Source organism: Corvus kubaryi, unplaced genomic scaffold, assembly GCF_017639235.1.
Source record: "Corvus kubaryi isolate FWS band 111438036 unplaced genomic scaffold, C.kubaryi_AGA036_p1.0 37354, whole genome shotgun sequence".
Taxonomy (NCBI): Eukaryota; Metazoa; Chordata; class Aves; order Passeriformes; family Corvidae; genus Corvus; species Corvus kubaryi.
In genome coordinates, this window is record NW_024581116.1 from 16954425 (window position 1) to 16976727 (window position 22303).

The 22303-nt window shown below is 39.3% G+C and overlaps 1 protein-coding gene across 17 annotated transcripts in view; it reads left to right on the forward strand.

Moving 5' to 3' along the window:
- MYT1L (myelin transcription factor 1 like) overlaps positions 1 to 22303 on the forward strand; it is a 317185-nt gene that overhangs the window by 285053 nt on the left and 9829 nt on the right. For all 17 annotated transcript variants that reach the window (XM_042033094.1, XM_042033097.1, XM_042033093.1 and 14 more), the window contains 2 exons: positions 4554 to 4637; positions 5956 to 6177. In XM_042033094.1, the coding sequence (XP_041889028.1) occupies positions 4554 to 4637; positions 5956 to 6177 (306 nt within the window). The remainder of the gene's footprint in view (positions 1 to 4553; positions 4638 to 5955; positions 6178 to 22303) is intronic.

Genomic DNA, 22303 nt, shown 5'->3' on the forward strand with positions numbered 1-22303 from the left:
TCTATCTACTGTTTAATCAAAGAATAACAGTGAATAATAGTGTAGTCCATCTCTCTCGTGTTAGTAAAGGCTCTTTATTCCCACACAGGCTAGTACTGTTGAATCTGGATATTTACTTTTGTCTTGGTTTTTGAGACAAAACTTCAGGAGGAAACACTCCGGAATGAGTGTTCCTCCCTGTTTCCTCCATCAATGAGACAAATGGGTCACAAGAAGTGAAAGTGGGAAGAAGAAACCAAACTGTTTATTAACACACAAACAAAACAGGGTAGAACAGGATAAAAAAACCCCTTCAAAATACAACAAATTCCCGAAGAGGGAACAGACACCGGGACTCGGACCAGCCAGAGCCACCCTGCAGGCCCGTTGGGGCCACCCCTGCAGGCTCCCCAGATCGGCAAGGAGGGAAGGGAGGCAGTGAGGCAAGGGGAAGGAAAGGGAAAAAAAGAACAAGAAAAAACCAACAGAACCTTTTCCCAGCTAGCTGGAACACAAAAGAAACCCAAAAAACAGGACAGCGCTCCCGGCACACTCCCTCCCAAGCCTCCCCGAGCCCCTGCCCAGGCCCTGGAGCCCCTGAGCCTTTGGGCTGAGCCGTTCAACCGCCCCCTCGGGTCCGTGGCTCCGGCCCCGCCCCCGGGGTCCATCGTAAAGGCACAGTGTCCTTGGGCATTGAGCGGGCGGTTAAGGAATAAAGCGGCTTCATAACATCACCCCAGGACAACTTTCTTCACCGAGTCCCTGTAGTTTTACAGCTGGCTATAACTAGTCAATATACAAATTCCCAGTTTAAATGTATTCCCACTAAAAGAAACAAATAGTTCAAAGTCAAAACATAAACAAAATAAGAGATTGGGAACATACCATATTTTGTGTACTGTGAAAATGAAAGATCACAATATTGATTTCTGTAATGCAGCATTAAATATCAAAAATACAAATAACATTATAAAGGAGAAGAGATAAGCATTTTAAAAGCACTTACATGATGCAGGAGATTAAATCACACTTTCAGAGGGATTTAAGGTCAAATTTAGAGCTACGTTTTACTATATGTAAACTTACCAGCTAACACTCTACCAACATTATGCTTGTTGTAACTCAACCCCAACTTCAGGGAAGCTATTTATGTGTTTGATCATCTATTTAACCAGAAGCAGGTAGGAGAGTGAAGATGCAGAAGAACAGTGTTACTAACAAGAAACCTGAAAGCTGGCAAGGTTGGCAGGGGAGAATCACTGAATGTTGACTCATTTTTTAAACCCTTTCCTTGTGCATTGTCTCCTCGCTACTATAGGACTGAACTGGACTGGACCATGAGCTGAATGGTGTTACCTCCTTTTGTCTGTAAATTCTTACATTCTTGTATTTCTGCAGATGACTACTGGACCAAGTTTTCATTTGATTGTGCAACATAATTAAGTACATATAAAGATATAAAAAGTAATTTTACAAAACAAAGAGATACTGTATTTGTCTAGTCCATTGGAATTTAACACATGCAGCCTTTTGAAATGCTACTGTGTCTATATTGACCACATAACTCCTTCATTTCTCTTCCAAAAAGGCCTCTGGCAACCCCATGTCTTTGGCTGCCTGCAGGCACAGAAGCACTGACACGTAGTCAGTCAAGTAACATTTTCTTTGCTTAAATCCACAGATGTCCCCAAGAGACCTGTCACATTTACACAGAGCCAGCCTTACCCTGTTCAGATCATGATATCTGTCAAGGCCATTTCTGAGGTGGGAGGCTGGCAAAATGAAATCTTTTAAAGGGCAGAAAACCAGTAGCCTAAATGTGGAGCTGTTAAGCGTGAAAGACCCCACAGCATGTTGTCAGTTAGGCTTTCTAATTCCCAAACTGCAAATTAGCATTTAGGTCTGTCTGTATCTGAGTTAGCATTTTTGTTTGTATTTGATACCATCAGTTACCACCCTCTCAGTTTCAGAAGGAAGGGAATGACAAACTTCTCTCGTAAATGGCTGCCGAGATGCCTGGGTATCATCTGTCTTTAAAATGGCTGCTCAACAGCAAGCACACATGAGGCAGATTTCACTGCCATAATTCTGCAGTTCCACATACCGCTTCAATTTATGCAAGAAGTTACAGCAGCATGTACTGCTGTTGAGCATCCCTCCCTGTCTTTTGTCTTCATATATGAGGAATTAAACTCATAGAAAAATGAAGTACTATGCTTACCTTGTAATAGCTTTGGTTATTATAGGATAAAAAAATTTAAGCAAAGGCTCATACTTGACATCTGTTTTCTCGATGGATCTGCTGTCAGAGGAAAGATGAATTAATCATAGCCTCAGAAGCTGTCTGTTGGAACTGTCTGTTTAGAAGACCTGAAAGGTCTTAAAATTTCTAATAAATCATAGTGGCGGAATAGAAAGATCTATTACAGAGAGATGATACACCAAAATACCAATAAGTAGGTGATAATTAAATTGATTTAATATGTAGAAAGCTTTAAATCATTAGTCAAGGCAGAATTTCTTTGTTCAGATTTTTTTATGAAAATGTCATCATCTACAAGAATACCCATCTGTACACCTACTAAAAAAAGTACTGCTTTCTGAGTAATTTCTATTAACTGTTTACTTTTCAGATGAAAATTCTGATTATTCTCGCACAGTGAGTACAACTAGTCTCAGAGATAAAGGAGGGGTATCTTTAACTCCCATCCCCTCCCCTTCACTTTCTGCAGACCAGGTTTTATGCCAGGCAGTGAACCAGCCTGTTTCTGAACTTTTCCCTTGCCCTAGAGCCAGCTTCCTCTTATTCTGAATCCCTCAGACTCCCTTCCTCCTACTTCTTTCTTACAGGCAACATTATTATTTTTGAAGAAAATTTTCCTTAATTGGCTCAGGCTTTCTCAGATTTAGTTTGTACACAAGGAACTGTGGTACTTTGGTATCCACTGTGCAAGTTGGAATAAACAGCAGTTTGCTTTGAAAAGGAAAATGGTTGCATTTAAAATGAAAAATGAAATGGGATGAGAGCACAGATCCATATATCAGAGTGCAGATGCCTGCTCCAGTAATGCTGACATGATCCCTGGTGTGACACTGACCCCAGGCTACTAAAAGTCTCCCAGGCAATTCTAAGAAATGATTTGGGACTCAGTGTGGGTCCAGATCATTCTTTACAGACAATACAGGTGTAGCTGTCCTGCTTTACAGAGACAGAGAGCTTAGCTCTACAAATGTGAACTTTCTGGTCTTGGGTCAAAGCAGCAGTTCTAGGTTCCTTCTGTTTAGCACTGTAGATGTAGCCATGACATCTCACTAAAAGTTTCTAGATAATATACGTTTTCCAAAATCTTGTGGCAGCATTTCTCTCTTTCTTTAATTGACTTATTTATGACTTTTCAACATGTAAACTCTGGTTTTGTCTATTCTTCATTTTCTAACACAGAATTCTGCCTGTGATTGCATCACCTTTTTCTCTGCTTCATCCCCTCAGTCCTCACTGGTTTTGACAAGACAAAATAACTGAAAATTTTGTTACCACTTTTTCTGTCTCTTCTTCACAAAGACAGGACCTACTACACAACACTCAAGTACCTTTTGTCATGCTGAAAACAGAAATTTAATCTTCTATTTTGTTTCTTTCTCTAGGGAAATTTTTCTTTGGTGACACTTCTTTGTCTCTTGTGTCAACGCTTGAAGGTGTTCTACTGGTGGATTTCTTTTTTCAGTGTTGGTAGTTAAGATGGGAATAACACTTAAATAGAGGACAAAGCATGATTTTTTCCACAGACATTCTTGTATCCTCAGATACCAACTACCTAAAAAAATCTTTAAAAATCTGTTAAGGTCATTGTCAAGTCTACTAAGTGGTTTCTATATTGAATTCTTCATATGCAAAGGAAAGATGAGCTTGTGTAGTTGAAAACAACATTCTCAGTCTTTAGTTAAATGTAACGTTGGTTAGCCTAACATATAACTTCGTCTCTACCAAATCTTTCTGTCTGTGTAAATTCTGAGCACTTGAACTCCTTCTCTGGAAGGCATTGAAAGCTCTGAGCTCTGTCATGTATTTATTCAGTCATTCTATAGGATTCTTATGTGATGTTTGAGAAGGTTTGATAATGTTTCTAATGTGCTCCCAAGAGAAATCCTTAGTCCTATGAGGAGATACTCCTGTCTTTTCTATTCTTCCGTCCCTCTCAGACACAGAGGACATAATGTCTCTCAAGCCTGAAACAATGGCTTCTATTCCTTTTAAAGATGCCATTGCTGCTGCTGAGTCAGCTGAAGGAATGATTAGGCAGAGGGTTTAAAAGCTGTCTTCCCTGACTCCTCGGGGAGTTTCTGTGCGTGTGGTCTGCACAGCGCCAGCAGTCCTGTCGTGCATCACAAACCCACACGCGCGGATTCCCCCTCGTGGTGGCTGCTGCAGCTCTCCTAATTTAACCCACCTGAGCTTTGATTGTGGAAACTGGTCAGGATTGCCTATTTTGCCAGTTTCTCAGATAGAAAGTGTATTCCTGTAAAGTGTACCCGAGAATGAAAAATTGCATTCTAAAATGTTTTCTTTCACACAGTCTTTCAGGCTGTCCACGAGCAAAGAAAAGTGGAATCAGGATAGCACAAAGCAAGGAAGACAAAGAAGACCAAGAGCCAATTAGGTGAGAACAAATATTGTCAAAGGGCCTTTGTGTGTTTTATAAGGCGTTATGTATATTCAGGTTTTTTTAAGGCATAAATGTTATTGTGTGATAGTTATCCAAGAGTAGATGACCACATTGATTTCTATGAGCAAGTCTAGTATCTATGCTTTTTTCAGCAAAGAATACCTCAATAGTCAAGGATACAATCTTATATAATTTAGAAATAGTTTAAAATTCTTCATTTTCACGATATTAAAAAATCACTTAGATCTTTATCTCCTGAATTCCCCTTAAAGATGTTTGTATACTACAGGCAAACCATACATGCTAAATAAAGGTTGTTATGGAATTGAGTGTTTATATGAGACTGCTGCAATAAATCTGATTGTTCATGCAGTTTGCAACAGAAACAAATGCCTACCAATAGGTCTTGGTTTCTTCTTGGAAGGCGGTCTGATATCAGTGGCCACTGAACATGCTTAGACTATTCAGGACCAGATCCTCAGTGGAGAGTTGCAGCAATATTTTAGTTCACAAACAGTGAAGTAATTGGCCTTTAGTTTAGACATGTTATGTAGCAACACACTAAAGAAAAATTTACCATGATTTTCTTTAAACATTTCACTTCGAAGATTCTAACCTGTTCCTTCTAACCTTGGTTATTTGGTTTTTCGCAGAATTTTTTAGCTTTAACAGAGAAACTGTGTGTGGGGATTCCCAATTAAGGAGAACCATCAGATGAATACAGAACTGCCTTCATTGGTCTCTGGGCTGTAGCACATAGTTTGATATAATCAAAGAGTGGTTAAAGGAGATGAGCATTTCTAATGAGGTGCTCTGATCATGTCATAATTAACTGTGTATATGTGACGTTTTCATGACTTTGGACAAGTCTTCTTTGGGTTCCATACCTATAAATAAAATGTAGCAAGGATTATACTAAGTAATATTCTATGCTAAGTAGGGTTTTATGGGCAATTTCACTGCTGATCAGAGCTCAGTAGCAAACATTTCAATTCCACTGTGATGTTTTACTGTGATAAACCCCTGCAATTGGAATACGGATCTCAGTCCTTTTGTTGCAATGGCATAATGTCAACAGCTGTGACTGAGTCTACTGGTTAGTCTCCTTGGAATTTATCAAAGAACTTATTTTTCTTCAAATTATAAAGTTCTGCTGGTAATTTTACCCACTACAGGGTATCTCGACTACTTTTGCCACCACAGTGTAGGATTATTCTTTCCTTTTCATGTCAGGTTTATTTAGACTTTATTTTAGAGGCTACCATGTATAATGTCAAAACAATAAAGTTTATCTCTTCTATCTGCTATCCAGATGTCCAGTTCCTGGCTGTGATGGTCAGGGTCATATAACTGGAAAATACGCATCCCATCGCAGTGCATCAGGGTGTCCTCTTGCTGCCAAAAGGCAAAAGGATGGATACCTAAATGGCTCACAGTTCTCTTGGAAGTCAGTGAAGACGGAAGGAATGTCATGTCCAACACCAGGATGTGATGGCTCCGGACATGTCAGTGGTAGTTTTCTTACTCATCGTAGGTGAGTAACTATGACTTATGTTTTTCACTTATGTTTATTATTTCAATAAGATTTAAAATACAGCTTTTTGTCATGGCATTTCTCTGTTGCTTTTGAATTTCATTATTTATTACTTCAAAAAATAATCTGCTTACATGTATTTGTAGGTAACTGGAAATCCAGACACACAATTTTTTTTAATGCAAGCCCTTGCAGATACAGACCTTCATTTGAATGTATAATATACAGAGAATATTAGGGGAAAAAAACATGCATGACTGTAACTGTAAGTTTCGTATTGCTTTATTGGATATTTCTGGACAAATTACCTTGGGGCAGACTTTGTAAGACATATCTGAGTCCCCCCGATTTTCAGAGATGTCAAACACATTCTTGATTCTCAAACATCAGAGCATGGAACTGAAGAATTTCAGGAAAGAGTTCCATAAAACCAAAGTACTTTTATTCATTTGGTAATGAACATGCTTGTTTAAAACAATATATGTAGAATATGGAACAGTATTTAAAACTAATGAAATGTAAATATTTGACAAAAGAAATACAAAGCTTGATTTTTTCATAAACTTGACAAAAATAAGAGAGCTTTGATGATAACATTTTTCATAGCTTGTAAAAGCAGGAGAAAGTGGCCAATCTCTTAGGGATAAAACTTGCTGCCATTTTAGATGTTAGATGATGAAGAAACAAGGATTTTTTGGAGCTCTGGCAGGGAATCTAGGCCTGCAAATGAGTATAATGTCAGAGCAAATTTCTTATTATATAATCGCTAATATAAAACTTTGTTACTTCAAATATGTCAAGTTGATGTCCCTAATTTGTCACTCTCTCCAGGCAGACCTCAGTTGAACTTCTGTACCCTTTAGTTAGCTAAACCAATTTGATCTTGTTTTATAGTCAGTTCTAGATACAGAGGTGAAAAGTGTACTTCTTTCTTCTCTTGCCTGTAACTATTTCCTTTGATTCTTTCTTTGACAATCCTTTGTAGCTTCACCCAGAAGCCTTACCCTTACTTCAACCTCCCAGACTTTGTGCACATAGTTCCTATTTATTGTTTAGGCTCAGAGTTGTTTTTCTAGTCAGTGTTTTATGGTACCTACCGTGAAGGGATTCTGGTATGTGACCTGAGGTGTTACCTGAGTTGTCAAATGTATTACACAGCCTGCAGCTCTCAGAGGCTTCAGGAAGTAGGAGGTGTAAAACTCTGACCATTTGTGCAGATACCACATGAGGATTTAAGTTTCTGACTTTTAGTAAAATATCAGTATTAGTGTTCGTATTTCAGTTTAACTTTCTTCATAATGGTGTAACATTTATTTAACTCAGAGAGATCCATCATTAAAATTTTGAATTTATGTTACCTTTACTTAAAAGGTACAATATAATTACTGGGAGATTGCTTGCAGGGAGTATTCACATAGTACTTATGGTCTCAAGGAGAAAATTCTTGCAACAAGAGTAACTAACTTCTAAAAGAAATGTACCGGTTTAACAGTTTAAAGGTCAAATTGTGGCTAGAGGTTTTTTTTTTAAAGGAGTGCTTTCATGAAAAAAAAAAACCCAATGGAGTAACCTAAATATGAAATTTAGCTGCAGAGCAGCCATGTGTGTTTTTCAGTACCACTATCTTAAGTAGAAACAGAGACATGTAAATGGCTTACCTTATAAGATCAGGTTTTGGGCAAAAAGGCCCATTGTTAGAGGAGAGTACCACAAGATGAAAGGTTTCTTAAAAAGATGGATGGAGTAAATTGATCCTACTTAATTATCTTGGTGTAACAAAGGTCCAGTATTCTAAATTGTGAGCAAATGGAACAATTCTTGAAGCTTCCATAAGCAATGGCAATATTAATAACAAGCCATATTATTTTAAAAATATTATTAGTTCTTGTAGGATTCTTAAGGCTGTTAAAAATGCGTGGTGCATTTGCTCACACAAAAAAAAAGCATGTGGAACCATTTTAGATGCCTTAGGGTTACTTATATGGCCTCCAGCTGCTACTCAAAAAGGTAGGTCCAGTGTAGTATTTATCAGCCTTACTGCTATATCTTCTCCAGTGGCATTTCATGCCTCTATATGCACAACTGAATCAAACCCTACGTGTAGGATTGAACTTCAGAACATTTCACCTACCTTAAGAATGTGCTTGTATGCTTGTAGGCTGCATTTACTCCACTTCCAGGATCAATGGATCCTGGAGAGTTGTCCACTTCAGTGAAGTAGACACTGGCCTTTAATCAGTTCTACCATAAATGTCACTGACTGTGTCAAGAGGGAGTGGGTTTCCCCTGCCTACAAATAGGTACTTTATGCCATTTGAATTGTTCTTAGAGTATGCATTATGGCCACACTGGGTTGACTTGTGAGACACTCCATTCTTTGATTATGACAGCTAAGAGCTGAATGTGCCTGGCAGGGATCTACAAGGGTACTGGTCTTGTTAAATGAACGGGCCCCACAGCTCCATGACAGCTTTGACACACAGTTCTCATGCAGATGTTTAAACCCAGGTGCCATAATCTGGAGCTCAATCCCACCTAGATTACAGACTATCCATTTTCTTACGCAAAGGTGAAATATTCCCTGACTTTCAGTGTATCCATTCTAACAGACTGTGGTCTTATCTTCTACCACTAATAACATTTTGCTATACAGCCATGCCTGTACATCTCAAATTCTCACCTTCTCCAGAGAAGCAGTGCTATGCCAGTTACACAGTAAAACCAGATTTACAGACATTCTTTTGCAGGTAGAGCTATGTTCAGCATGCACGAGGGGAAAGCAGGGCTGTGGCCTTTAACTGAGTCAGTAAAAGCTCCTCAGGAAGGAGTAGTTAATGTCTTCATTTTTGCCAGTACACCTTGCTGCTCTCCTAATAGGGGATTTTTCCTTCCCAGTGCAAATATTTTTCTATCATCAGACTTTTCTAAGCGCATATATATATATATATATATATATATATAAATTGCATGTGTAGATGTCCTTTATATCTTCTCCGAGATTTTTATATTCTGCCATTTGTAGATAGCTGTTAATATGCTGTTATTAAAACAGCTGTAATATTCTGGAAATGAACTGCAGACTGGCTTGTGAAAATGAAGCCAACTGTTGAATTTATCAAATAGATATTAGGAATGATGTTTTTGAGGTAAAGATTTCTTAGAGCTGCTGTTGACACTGTACACATGATGTCATTGCACTGGTATCAGTAGACACTGGAGATGATCCACAAGTGCTGGTAAATCAATAAAAACCTCTCCAACTGGTATGTAGTCTGGGATTTAAATATATGCATATTCCTACATTCACACTTCTGAAGCAGAATTTAGTAGCCAATAAAAAACGTCGTAAATTTCGATGAATTTTGAATCCTACCCTATGATCAAAGGTACCAACAAAGGTTTCTGGTTTTTAACATTTCATTGCCTGTTCACAGAAATTTCTGTGAATAGTTTTATTTTGTCAAAGAGTTTGCATTAGGAAATAATGGAAACAGAGAGTTATCAGGAGGGACTTGAAACATAGGATTAAGTGTGCTATGCTTCAAAAAGGAGCCTCTGCTAGGAAAAGAGGCCAGTGTGAAATTAGGTGACCTATGAGCAATATGAAAACAAATTGGAAGGCATGTAAGCATGGAGTCAATAGATAGATAAATTAAATAGGTTATAATGAAATGTGAATTCCTTATTATACTGTAGCTTTGCAGTTTAGTTCTTGAACAGACCCTTACATCCCCATATTTGATTTAAGATTTTTATGGATGGCACTATTTCTAGTACTGTGATCAGTGGGGACTTTCTCAGAATATACTTGGTTTTAGCAACCCTGCTCCTTTGCACAGAAGAGGAAATGTGCTTGTGCTGACCTCAGTAGAAATTACCTGCAGAAATGCCTTTTCAGATCTAAAACAGTGTTCTTGCTCCTATCTTTACCTCACTTTTATTTACATAAGTGTTCACCTATTTCAAATACATTAATGTAGCTTTTAAATTCCTTTTACTATGGAAAACTGTTGTGGTTTAACCCCAGTCAGGACCACTGCCCCACTGAGTTGCTTGTTCACTTCCAGCAGGATGGGGGAGAGGATCTGAAGTGTGAAAGTGAGAAAACTTTTGGGTTGAGATTAATAGGTAAAGAAAAAGCCACACTCACAAGCAACACAAAACAAGGAATTAATTTACTGCTTCCAATGGGCAGTCAGGTGTTCTGCCATGCCCAGGAGAGTAGGGCTCAGGTAATGGGGTCTTGGGAAGACAAGCATCATCCCTCCAAATGTCTCCCCCTTCCTCCTTCTTCCCCGAACTCTCTATACTGAGCATGACACCATATGTTGTAGGATATCCCTTGGGTCAGTTGGGATCATCTGTCCCAGCTGTGTCCCCACCTAGCTCCCAGCTTGTGCACCCACAGCCCCATCAGTGGTAGGATGGGGTGAGAAGCAGAAAAGGCCTTGACTCTGTATGAGCACTCCTCAGCAGTAAGGAAAACACCCATGAATTATCCATGCTATTTCCAGCACAAATCCAAAACACAGCCTCATACTAACTACTCTGAAGAAAATTAACTCTATTCCAGCCAAAGCCTGTACAAAAACATGGTAGTAGAGCTGCAATATACAAGAGGTGATCAAATTATAAGTATTTTTTCCCATTAACAAGCTAATGCTAAATAGAGATGAAAGTGTAGAGAAGGGTGATTTTTCTTTAGCGAACCTGTATCCTTGCTGAGGACAGTAGGACTTACTCCAAGATCCATAAAAAAGTTTATAGAACAGGATTTGTATTTGAGCAGCAAGGGCATGCCACTGTGTTTGCAAAATGTCTAGATGTCGTGGGAGGAAGGAATGGACATCATCCACTGCCTTTTCCCTTCTGAAGGAATGTATGTAGAAATTATCAAGTGGTTATGGGAGATGATTACATATGACACTTGTTACAGACTATCCACTTTATGCATAGGAAGATTTAGTTAATGGTAAGGCTGTCAGAAAGCCCACAGGCAGCAGTTCATTCAGTTCAGCCATTACCACACACACGTCCTAAAGTGAAGGAGCACTGTCAGTGCTGTTTCCTCCAAAAATTCTAGGTTGGTCATAGCTCTGAGTTGCACAACTGCATTGCTAAGCATGGGAACAGACAAATTATGAAAAAGGAAAAGACAAAAAAACCCAAAAAACTTCTAGGCAGGAGCTGCCCTCTGCAACTGCTTTCTGGAAGCTGGCTGATACCTACACTTACATGGATCCTCAGAGGACCTCTAAGTTCTCAAACGTTCAAATCATTTAGGAGATGACAAATGTGAGGAAAGAAGGTTGGAGATGTAGACTTTTCATATGCAGATCCTTTTTCTCATTAAATATGCTTTGCTAGAAATAGACACTGCATAAAAGCCCTCTGTGATCAACCTCAGCTTCTGAAAGGAAGATTTGCAAACACCACCTACAGTCAAACCTCCTGGTGCTCAGGGCTGCAGCTTGAACCGGTGTCCATAGAACAGCAGCTCACCCCAGGATTTGTCTGGGATGGGTGGATGCCCCAAAGAGGCAGCAGCTCCGTTGTACAGATGCTTTACAAAACACAGTCTAGTGGCTACAAATTTGCTCCTAAATTGTTGTAGAGCTTTCAATATTTGCCTGAAGTCACATCCTGTCTTAACAGCAGCATTTCTCAGCTTCACCAATTAAAAACATAAGAATACTTATCATTAGGTCAGCAATGGCTCTCCAGCCTATCCACATCTTTTTTCATAGTGTGAACTTAAACTGAGCACCGTGTTCCAGGTGTGGCCTGACAAGGGCTGAGTGGGACAATGACTTCTGTGTCTCTGTGATGATGCTCTTGTTGATGCAGCCCAGCTCCCGCTGGTTCTCTGTGCCACAGCAGCACCTCTCACACTGAGCTTGTCAGCCCCAGGATTCCCAGGTCCCTTTCCACAGAGCTGCTCCACAGCCAGGTAGGCCCCAGCCTGTGCTGCGCTCCTGGGTTATGTTTTCCCAGGTGCAAGACCTTACACTTGTCTTGGTTAAACTTCATAAGATTCTTGTCAGCCCACTCTCCCAGCCTATCCAGGTCTTCCTGCAGTGTGACTTTCCCTTCCAAGGAGTTCACTTCCCCACTCAGTTTGGTATCATTATCAGACTTCATCAGGATACACATGGTCCTATTGTCCAGGTCATTTATGAAGATTGTAAACAGGATTGGGCCCACTATGGATCTCTGGGAGACCCCACTTGTGGCAGGTTGCCAGTTTGAAAAGGAGCTGTTTACCACCGTGTGCAGCCTCTCAGCCAGTTCCCTACCCACTACACAGACCATTTGTCCAGACCATAACATATGTTTCTCTAGGAGGAGGCTATGGGAAACCATATCAAAAGCCTTGGAGAAATCCAGGTAGACAATATCCACTGGTCAACCCCATCAACCAAGCAGGTTACTTCATCACAAAAGGCAAATTTGCTTTTGCAGGCTTGTCAAGCACAGCTGGCCCTTGGTGAATCTATGCTGGCTTTTCCCAATCATGTGCTTCATCTGACTTGTGATAGCCCACAGGAGGATTCATTCCATAATTTTCTCAGGGACTAAAATAAGGCTGATGAGCCTGTAGATCTTCCTTTCAGCTCTTCTTGTAGGTGGGGTTGTCACTATCTTTCTTCCAGTTTTCTGGGGTATCCCCTTACCTCCACAACTTCTCAAAGATTATGGAAGCCTTGCAACAGCATCAGCCCACACTCCTCACACCCTTGGGTGGGCAATGTCAGGGCCCATGGATCTGTAGCGTTAAGCTCCTGTAACAGTTTACTTGCAACTCTTCCATCAATGGTGGTCAGTCTGTTTGCATCAACCTGGAATTTTGTTCCCAAGGCCTGGTGCCCAACAGTGTTGGTAAATACAGAGGTGAAGGAAGTGTCAAGAACCTCTGCCTTTTCTGCATTGTTGGTGACTAATTCGCCTCTCCCATATAACAGTGGGCCAGTATTTTCCTTCTGTTTCCACTTGCTGTCTGTGTGCCTAAAGAACCATTTCTTGGAGTTTTTTACATTTCTGGCCAGTTTCAATTTGAACTGAGCTTTTGCTATTCCAGCTGCATCTTTGCATCCCCCGGCAACAGCCTTGTCATTCCCAATGGGTATTTGCCCACTTTTCCATCTCTGGCTCTCTCTTGGTTTTGAGCAGACCCAGAAGCTCGCAGTTAAGCCAATTGCAAGCATCCTTTAAAACACAGATGAAAACTGCCAGATGAATTCTCAAGGTGCTCTAAATTTCCAAAATACCCTATTTGTCAGGAGTCCGTGTCCAGCAATATCTTTTGAAAGGTGTTCCTGTGCTGTACACTGAAAATGGTAAAAACTTTGCGGAGAGAAATCTATTTATTTCTGTTTGTGAAACATAAATACTGTCAAACTCCAGATTTGTAAGAAGCTTTTAATATGCAGTGCATTAAAGTATTTGATTGCATCTATTTCTAGCCAGGTCTCTTGTCAGGTCAACTCTCATCCATGCTTTTATTTGTTGCAACAGTAAGTTGACAGAGTGCCACATTTCTGTCAAAATTAACTCACTCTTAGTTCTCATTGTTTTACTTTTTCTCTGATAGGCTTTTTCAATTGTTTAGGGTGTTTGTTTGTTCATTTGGTTTTAATCTGGCTGTCCCCTCCCTGCCATTGATTTATTTTGCTGTTTTTCCTATAAGCTGTACATTGCAATTCAGCAGGAGAACATCATACATCATTAAGAGTATAGAAGAGCTAACCAAATTCACTGCATTTAACAGCAGCTACAACTGACAATGATAAGCATCATCATGATGACATAATTAAAAGATGACAGACATGGAAGTGCATTGACATTTCCAAGAAGACAAAGAAAGAAATGTGGCAATTAAATGTAATAATAGTATACATAAAGAAAAAAAAATTAAAATAAAATCTTTGTGGTGGGCCCTACAGTACACAGGATTTTTTTACTTAGTAATTTGTGTTGACCCATAAGCTTAAAGGAAAAGGGTCCTCCTAAACCATATTTCAACACCTTTCTCTTCCCATCCTCCTTCTCTCCTACTTTAGTGTTCTGGCCCTTTTCTCTTTTCTGTCCCTGTGGCTCCTGTTCAGTCTTCTTACTTCTGAGCTTCTCAGTCCCCAGCATTTGAGGTAGTTGGTCCACTGGCAGAGCAGGACTGGCAGTCTCAGGCATTGCTTCCAGCAAGCATTCTTCTGCTCCAGGCCCTGCAGCCCTGAACAGGACTGGTGGCAGGGAAGGCTCACAGTTCTCATATGCACAAAGTACATGGAGGGTCTGGCACTAAACACTAATTCACATCCACTTAGTATGTCCAAGGGACAGTCTGTCAGAGGCTTATAGCTCTGCCAAATCTACTTTCGTTTTTATGAGAATAGCAGAATGCATCTCTAAACTCAGAGCAACACCCCATGAAATGTCATTTCTTGCTCCAATTCATGGACAGTTGGAGTTATTCACTGAATTATTTGGACTTTTTTGTTCCCCTCAGTAGGTACAAAACAATGTATATGGACAAAACAGTGGTATAGAAGTATATTGTGAGAAATAAAAATATTTTTCCAATGACATTTGGAAAAAAAAATTAGCCTGGCCAGACAGTTACTATTGAAGATTTCACTCAGATCAGTTAAAATCTGGCAAAAGTTAGAAGTGACTAAATGCAGAGCCTGGTTGTTGAAAGAGTCAGGCCCTTTGACTCTAGGTAGTTCTGCCAGCTCTTTTCATTATAAGCTGGAAGAAGGACGGAATAGTATTTTAATCAGATATACTATCTGTTAAACTGGAAGGCTCTTAAGAGTAAGCTAATCCAAAGGGACTTAAGAGGTTTACTTACCTTGGGAAAGTCACAGAGAAAATAATAAGGAATCCATATTAGAAAAAGCAGACTGCACAATATAAACAAGAAAAATAATTTTGCTGAGCAGACCTGACAAATTGCAGCAGACAGCAATTGTACAGGTGCTTGCAATGTGACACCTCCTAGATTTCAGGCACTTAGCAGAAGCTGTCTGGTTATAAGTCTGCTTGTCCTCATTCCAGACATAGCCCATAAAAAGCAGGGAATACATGATGACTTTTTAGATTTCAGGAGGCATGAATTTTCCTCTTGAAGTACTTTTTCTCTTTGCTGTCTGTACAAGTGTTTAGAGAAATTGTGCTTCATTTTAAGTGCCAGAGTGAGCTGGACTTGGTCACTAAATAGATCACTTGAAATTTTGAGCTGCCTAAGAGCACTAATCAGAGGTGTGTAGCTAAACATACACCTTAGCTATTTATATACAGGAAGTCTCAACCTTTCTCCTTCACAATACATGCCCTATTCAACAGCCCAGTATATACTGGTCTTCTGGTCATCTGTCCTGTTGTGGGCAGTCACCAGACAGGAGAGGCTGATAAGCTTTGCAGAAGCCAGCCCCCAGCTCCTGGGGCACTCAGTTGTTCGCCATTAAGTGTACGGCTCAGTGCTGGGGTCATCTGTAAGTCATGTAATGTGCTGCAGTGGGTACTCACTCACCAAAGAATAAACGAGAGATTTTTGAGCAATTGTTGCATGTTGGGCAAGAGCCAAACCTCCTTCCCTCTTCAGGGATGATACAGATCAAAGCTCGTTAACACATGTGAGAAGCCCACCCACAAAGCTGTTTTGCTGACTAAGCAGCTTCAGTTAACTAAATATGATGTAAATTTGCCAAGGGACTACTGTGCCCAGCTGAAGGGGAACTTTGGCAGTGCTCTTACAGTCCCAGCATTTCAAGATTCATTAATCCCTTTTCTGGTGTATATTTATGCCCCAGGGGGCTTCCTTTCAAATTGAGTCTGCTCTCAGGGCCTTTTCTCTCAGCTTTGCCATGTTAACAATTCTGCATAATTTCTATTTTTTTTTCTTACCTGATGCATGTTTTATTCTTTTGTTATGAGGGATAGGCATAATTAAGCTATAACGCTGTCTTACCTTTTAAATCTCCAATAAAAAACCCCAAAAACCTTATCTTCTTCTGGGTGGCCATTCACTCTATCTCATTGTCCTGACTGACCAGATTTTAATGCTAATTCAACCCTCCCCCCCTAAAATAAGAACATAGTTCTTTCCAGAAAGTCATTCTGAAACAATGATCAGATATTAAAATAATTTTGGAAAGCTTGCATTTTGTTTTAATCATAATGGCTATATTTTTTTTATGACCATTTGGGTAGCGGTTTAATTTTTCTTACTGCTGAAGCCAATGCAAAGATCTATTTAAACAGAATAAAATATCAGCTACTTTCCTCAGCAACTTCGGAAAGCAATTTGAATTCAGAGCTGTCACTTTCCACATTACATCGAACTTTTAGTATTTGTAGTATTAGTATTTAGTATCTAGTATTAGATTTCCCTCCTGATTCAAAATTGAAGTTTTTCACCCCAAGCATTCAGGTGTGAGTTGTAAATGCACCCTAAAAACCCAAAACAAAACAAAAAACCCACAAAAAACCCCAACCAGCCAACCAACCAAACAAAAGGCTTTAGCCAGGAAACAAGACCTATAAAGGGCCACATTAATAAAAATCATTCTTTTCCAGTGAAGAATTCTGAAACTGAGCTGAACAGATGATTTTTTTTCCGACACCCGACACCATACAAAGACAGTTGGGGTTGTGTGGTCAGTAGGGAGAAGAGATTCCTCTATGAGTCACGTCAATCTCCATGCAAACAAAACTACCTTGTTTGCAAAACCTCTACCTCTCTCCTGGATTCCCTTTGCTTCACATCTCAGTAAAAACCTGGGGAAAAGCCAATCACCCTTGAATGTAAATAAAACTGAGTGCTGGTTTAGGGAGGGTTCCTTTTATCTATGCTGGAGCTGTGCATAGAGTATTTCATCCTTTAAGGTGTGTAGCAGAATTTACTTATGGGAATAAGGAAATCGCTAAAGCTGATACCCTTCAACATAGGAAAAAAGGAATAGTTCATGGATTTAATATTACACCAAGGAATGGGCTACTTTGATCACTGAGTTTGATCTCTTAACTTGAACTTCAAACATTAGCAAATACTTGAGGAGCTTAGTCGTAAAAGTAAGGTTTCAGCCATTAACAAAATAAAACAGTCATTCTCACTGTGATCTGTATTTCCCTGAATTTCAAAAGAATTTACATCTGGGGCTTGTTTTGAATGTATCTCTAGTTAAAAGAGGTCCCTTGAAAGTGACTTGTTCTTTCCTCTAGTCTATAGACAATGCTATTTTTAATAAACAGGAGAAGTGTTTCATTTTCTTTTTGAAAAATCGCTGTGGTAGTGAATCTATAAACATCTTGCAGGGTTTATGAAGTTTGTCCTTAGAATGCTTTTTGGGTACTACAGGTTGAGGCTCTGGTTTCTTTACACCCTGTTTCTTTCTTTGTAAACTTCAACAACTTTCTTTGTAAACTTGTCAACTTCAACTTTGACATACCAAATATAAAAGTTGTGTTTTATTTGACCTTTATCTACTCCTTTCCCATATCCCTACTTCTCTGTTTGGAAAGTGTTTTCTTCACTTGACAAGCCAAGTGCAATTTCTTCAGCTTCAAGAGGGACTAAACTGCATCTGTGTGCTGAGGAAAAAAATGTATTTAACACACAGCTGGAACCCAGATAACTAAAATCGGTCACCCAGACAATTGCTCCATTTGGTCAATGATCTTCCACTCTGGTGGCCTCTGTTGTTTACATCCCTGAAGACAATGCAATTACATTCTTGAAGCAGTTCAGGATTTTAGCCCACATTTATTTATTTTTTAATTTCTCAGTAAATGTGCACTGAACACTACCTAAATACCCCTTTAAAACTTTTTTTCACCACTAATTTTCATTTTATTTTTGAACACATTTCACCCTCTTTTCAAATCCACTGAATATATGGCAAGGCACTGGTTGCATTAAGATAACCACAGTGCTAAACCAGAAAGAAAATACATTCTTCACGTTATGTTCAATTCTAATAGATACAATCACCATATAGTCTTTATAGTATTTTGTTAAGTTATGGCAGAGGGTGATTTTCTAGGATGAAGTGCCAGACCATACTTTTCTTTCTCAAATTAGAGGTTAAGCCCAACAGTAGAAATTAATCAAGAGCAAAGACACGTTGCATCCCAACAAAATAAGGTGCTGATGGTCATCTGGTTGTTGATACAACAGAGACTCACAGCTCTTGGTGGATCAGAAACTCAGAGGGACCCAGGAGCTGGGTGCTGGTGCTTCTCACAGTCCCACCAAAATGCTGTACCTTCAAGCCCTGTGGCATCCAGAGTCTGACAGAGATAATGCATGGCTTGGCATGTTTATACTGAATTTATTACAGCAGTACCCCAGCAATGTTGTTAGAAAGTCTAACTCATTTTTATTATGGAAAGAGTACTCAACTATGTTTATATTTTCTTATAATTTCTCGTGTGTATGAGAATAATGGCAGGAGCAAGTGAGATAATTGTGATTAATTTTACTAGTTCTTTGCTGGAATGATTAAGCTGCAGAATTATGTAAAAGTCAGTGTAAAGTTTGAAAACCTATGACAAACATCAACTGTAAAGGCTTCAAACTTAAGCATAGAGTATCTTGAGTTGGAAGGCACCCACAAGGATCATCTAAGTCCAGCCCCAAGAATCACTCCATGTGCCTGAAGAATATTGTCCAAATACTTCTTGAGCTCTGTCAGGCTTGGTGCTGTGACAACTTCCCTGGGGAGCCTGTTCCAGTGCCCAACCTCCCTCTGGGTGAAGAACCTTTTCCTAATATTCAACCTAAACCTCCCCTGACACAGCTTCATACCATACTTAATGTGAGGATAAGTATTATCCTTAACAAAACTACTACCTAGATGTTTCTCGTGGTCTTTTTTTCATTTTTGAGATATTTAAAGCATATGTTGCATAACTCTTAAAGCACTGAAATACCTTTCAGTTGTATTCTTTTGTTTGCCAGTCACAGGAAAAAAAAAAATCATATCTACTATTTTCTGTCTCCTTTTGTCCTTCTGTCTCCTTCTACCCCCCAGTCTTCTAGAAATCTCAGGCAGCTCTGTCTCACTGGGATTTCAATTCAAGCTTTTTGGTTAACTTTACACCTCTATGAGGTTCAGCCTCTGTACAATAGTCCACTTTTGGTGCATATATCCTGACTTCTTTTGGTTGTTCTCAAATCAGACAAAGAGCAGTTGCTTTCAGTAGTAGTAAACATAATCAATAAGATAAAATGGAAGAGGTTGAATGTCCTTGCAGAGTAGAAGCTTATTCTAAAAGTCCTAATTTACTTTTTTAGTTACTTAAAACAGTTTTAGGTAACTTAATTAAGAACAGAGCAAAGCAAAAAGGATGCACATTGCTATATTTGACTAACTCATTTTTGAAGAATTTAGACACGTTAAACAAACTGTAGTAAAATTCAATACTCTAATTTAGGTTACTAACTTGGTATCTGCTTCACTGAAAGTGCCTGGCTCAGGAAAGTGAGATAATCTGCTTACAATATGATATACAAATAAAGAAGAAACAGATTTGCCAGAAAAGACCTGCAGAGGAAGTCAATGGCATGCTCTGGCTTTGGCATCTTCCTCTGTGGTGAGCAGGAAACCTTTGGGAGTTTTGAACGCTTTCTTGAATTGCATAAAGCCACTGGAAAATTTGGGACCATCTTTTCATTCATAGCCTCTTCTAAGGACGAACACGTAACAAGCTAAAAGTAATCATAGAGGTGTATGATGCACGTTAAAGCCATGCATGTAAGGATTGGGGAAGCAAAAAGAAGAAGCTTGTGGCTTAGGCATGCAGATGCATTTCAAGAAACCCATTTTGGTCAAAGCCCTCCTTTGTCTGTGCATATTGTATTAAATCACCAGCGGGTTAGAACAAAACTAATCTGGCTACAGAATGTGGAAGCCTTCTGCATCCTCACTTGTATGCCCAAAAAATAAGCCCTTTGCCTTTCCCCTCACTAACTCACGGTTCATCTGGGTGCCTCCAGAAGAAGGTAGATAATCCATGCAGAAGGACTCTCCAACAGTTCTAGCAGCAAGGATGGAGCACAGCACCCAGATCTTTGTGGTCTGGTTTAGGCAGAAGGCATCTGGTGCCCAGGTGCCTGAACTGCAGCCGAGCTATAGGTGCTCCCTATGTGCCTACCCCGGCACTCTCGATCTCTCTCCAATGGCAATGGGCCACAGGAGTTGCTGTTTGCCAGCTAGAATGTGACCACCCCATTTTGTGGAATAGGAAAGCTTAGTATTGTACATACGGAACTTTGTACCTGGGGCCTCAGGGTGAGAGCGCACCTTGGAGCACCCTGGGCATACCAGTGGAGAGGCAACCTTCCAGACAAGCTGAAAAGATATCTACAGGTTTAGGCAGTCCTGAAAACTTGGTGTATAGAACCATGGCCCGGGAACAAGATCAGGTCCTTGGCACCAAAATTTGGATTTAGGCACACTGAGTCTCACGGTAGATTTCTAATACTTCTGAACAAAATTTTTTTTGTTTGATTGTTTTTGTGTGCTCTCAGGTGTGCTGTTCTAGCATCCAGATTTCTTGTTGGTCTGTTTGAATGCTGTACTTTTAGGCTGTTTGAAGGCTGATTTTACTTTGAGGGATTCCCTATGCTGTCATCAGTCAAGACTTTTAGAGAGGAAAAGGCTACAGAACAAGATGAGAATAAACTAATGCAGTTGTTGTAATGCCCAGTGATGCTAACTTGTTCTAAAAAAGAGTGAGGACAAAATATGAGACAATTCATTAAATCAACAGAAAGATTACAAAAATGAAGTCAGTTAAATGATGCAGAAACTTTGTATATACTGTTATCTCATTTCTTTCTCTGTGCCAACATTTTTTCCCAAGATGCCAAATCCTCTCCTCCTTAATCGTCTTCAAGGCTCCCTTTGACACTTCAAGAGGACAGTTGTTTACAGTCACACACTGAATCCATAGCAGACCTTGGAACAGTAATTTGGCGTCCTACCAACTAAGCTACAGCCAAAAGCTACTAGGTCATGCTATTTCTTGATACTACTAGTATTGCTTTATTATACATCTTCTTAGTCACAAAGCTGTAGAAAATGTTGAGCACAGATTCTTTTGCTGAGAAAATAAATTTTTTTATATATTTTTCTAAGAGCAATACTTTTTTGTATTACTGCACTTGGTAGCAGGCTTTTCAGAGAAACATTTTAAATAATCAAACACTATATGTAAATTAGAGGACTTTATTTAGAAGAAAGTTGTCTCTTTACTTAAGGAATTGCTTTTAATCAAATACATCACTTTCCTCCATATTACAGAGCAATTATTTGAGTATTAGATTTGAATCTGATTTGCACAATTAAAAATTGTAAATAGAAGTCTTCCTTTGCATCTGGAGAGGAAATATAAATGTGCCTGTATGCAATGAGAAGTACGTGATGTTACTCAGTTTCCATGTCTATGAAAACTGAAATGTTGAGACAACAGGAAATTGTTTAGCAAGCTTCCAAATTCCCTTCACTAAAGCTAAGGCTTCCTTAGAATAAGATTATAGTTTTCCATCATTAAATTAGATTTAATATATATTTTCTCTTATCTGTGGTAGTGCAACTACATTAAAGATATGATTCTGGAAAAAGGAGGTAGTTTGGTGTGTACCATTATTTGTTAAATAGTGAGCACTGTCTGATCATTACTTTTATTTTTTACAATAAAGCCTGCTAAGACTGCATTTGCTGTCAAACTGTTTTGTACAATGTAATTAAAAAGCTTAATATTTTTGCAACATGAGAGAGGAGATAACTGAATGTACATCCATAAATGTAACAAATATGTATTATAAGGCATATATATCCCCCGTCAAGACAAGGTCATTTTTATTGGAATGACCTTCCTTGGGCTCCAAAAAAAATGCCAACACATAGTTACTGCCATTTTAAGAAAAAATTTAGAAAACAGCAATTTAGTCAGCTCCATAGGTGATATTCACAATATCACAAAGAAAAGCACAGTTTATGAGAGCTAGTCATTTGGATGTGAGAGGTAGCTCATGTCCTCTCATCATTCAGTTCCATGTTTGAACATTTCAATCAAAAAAGGGTGGAAGTTCAAAGCAGGGACACGTAAATTCAAGTGGAAA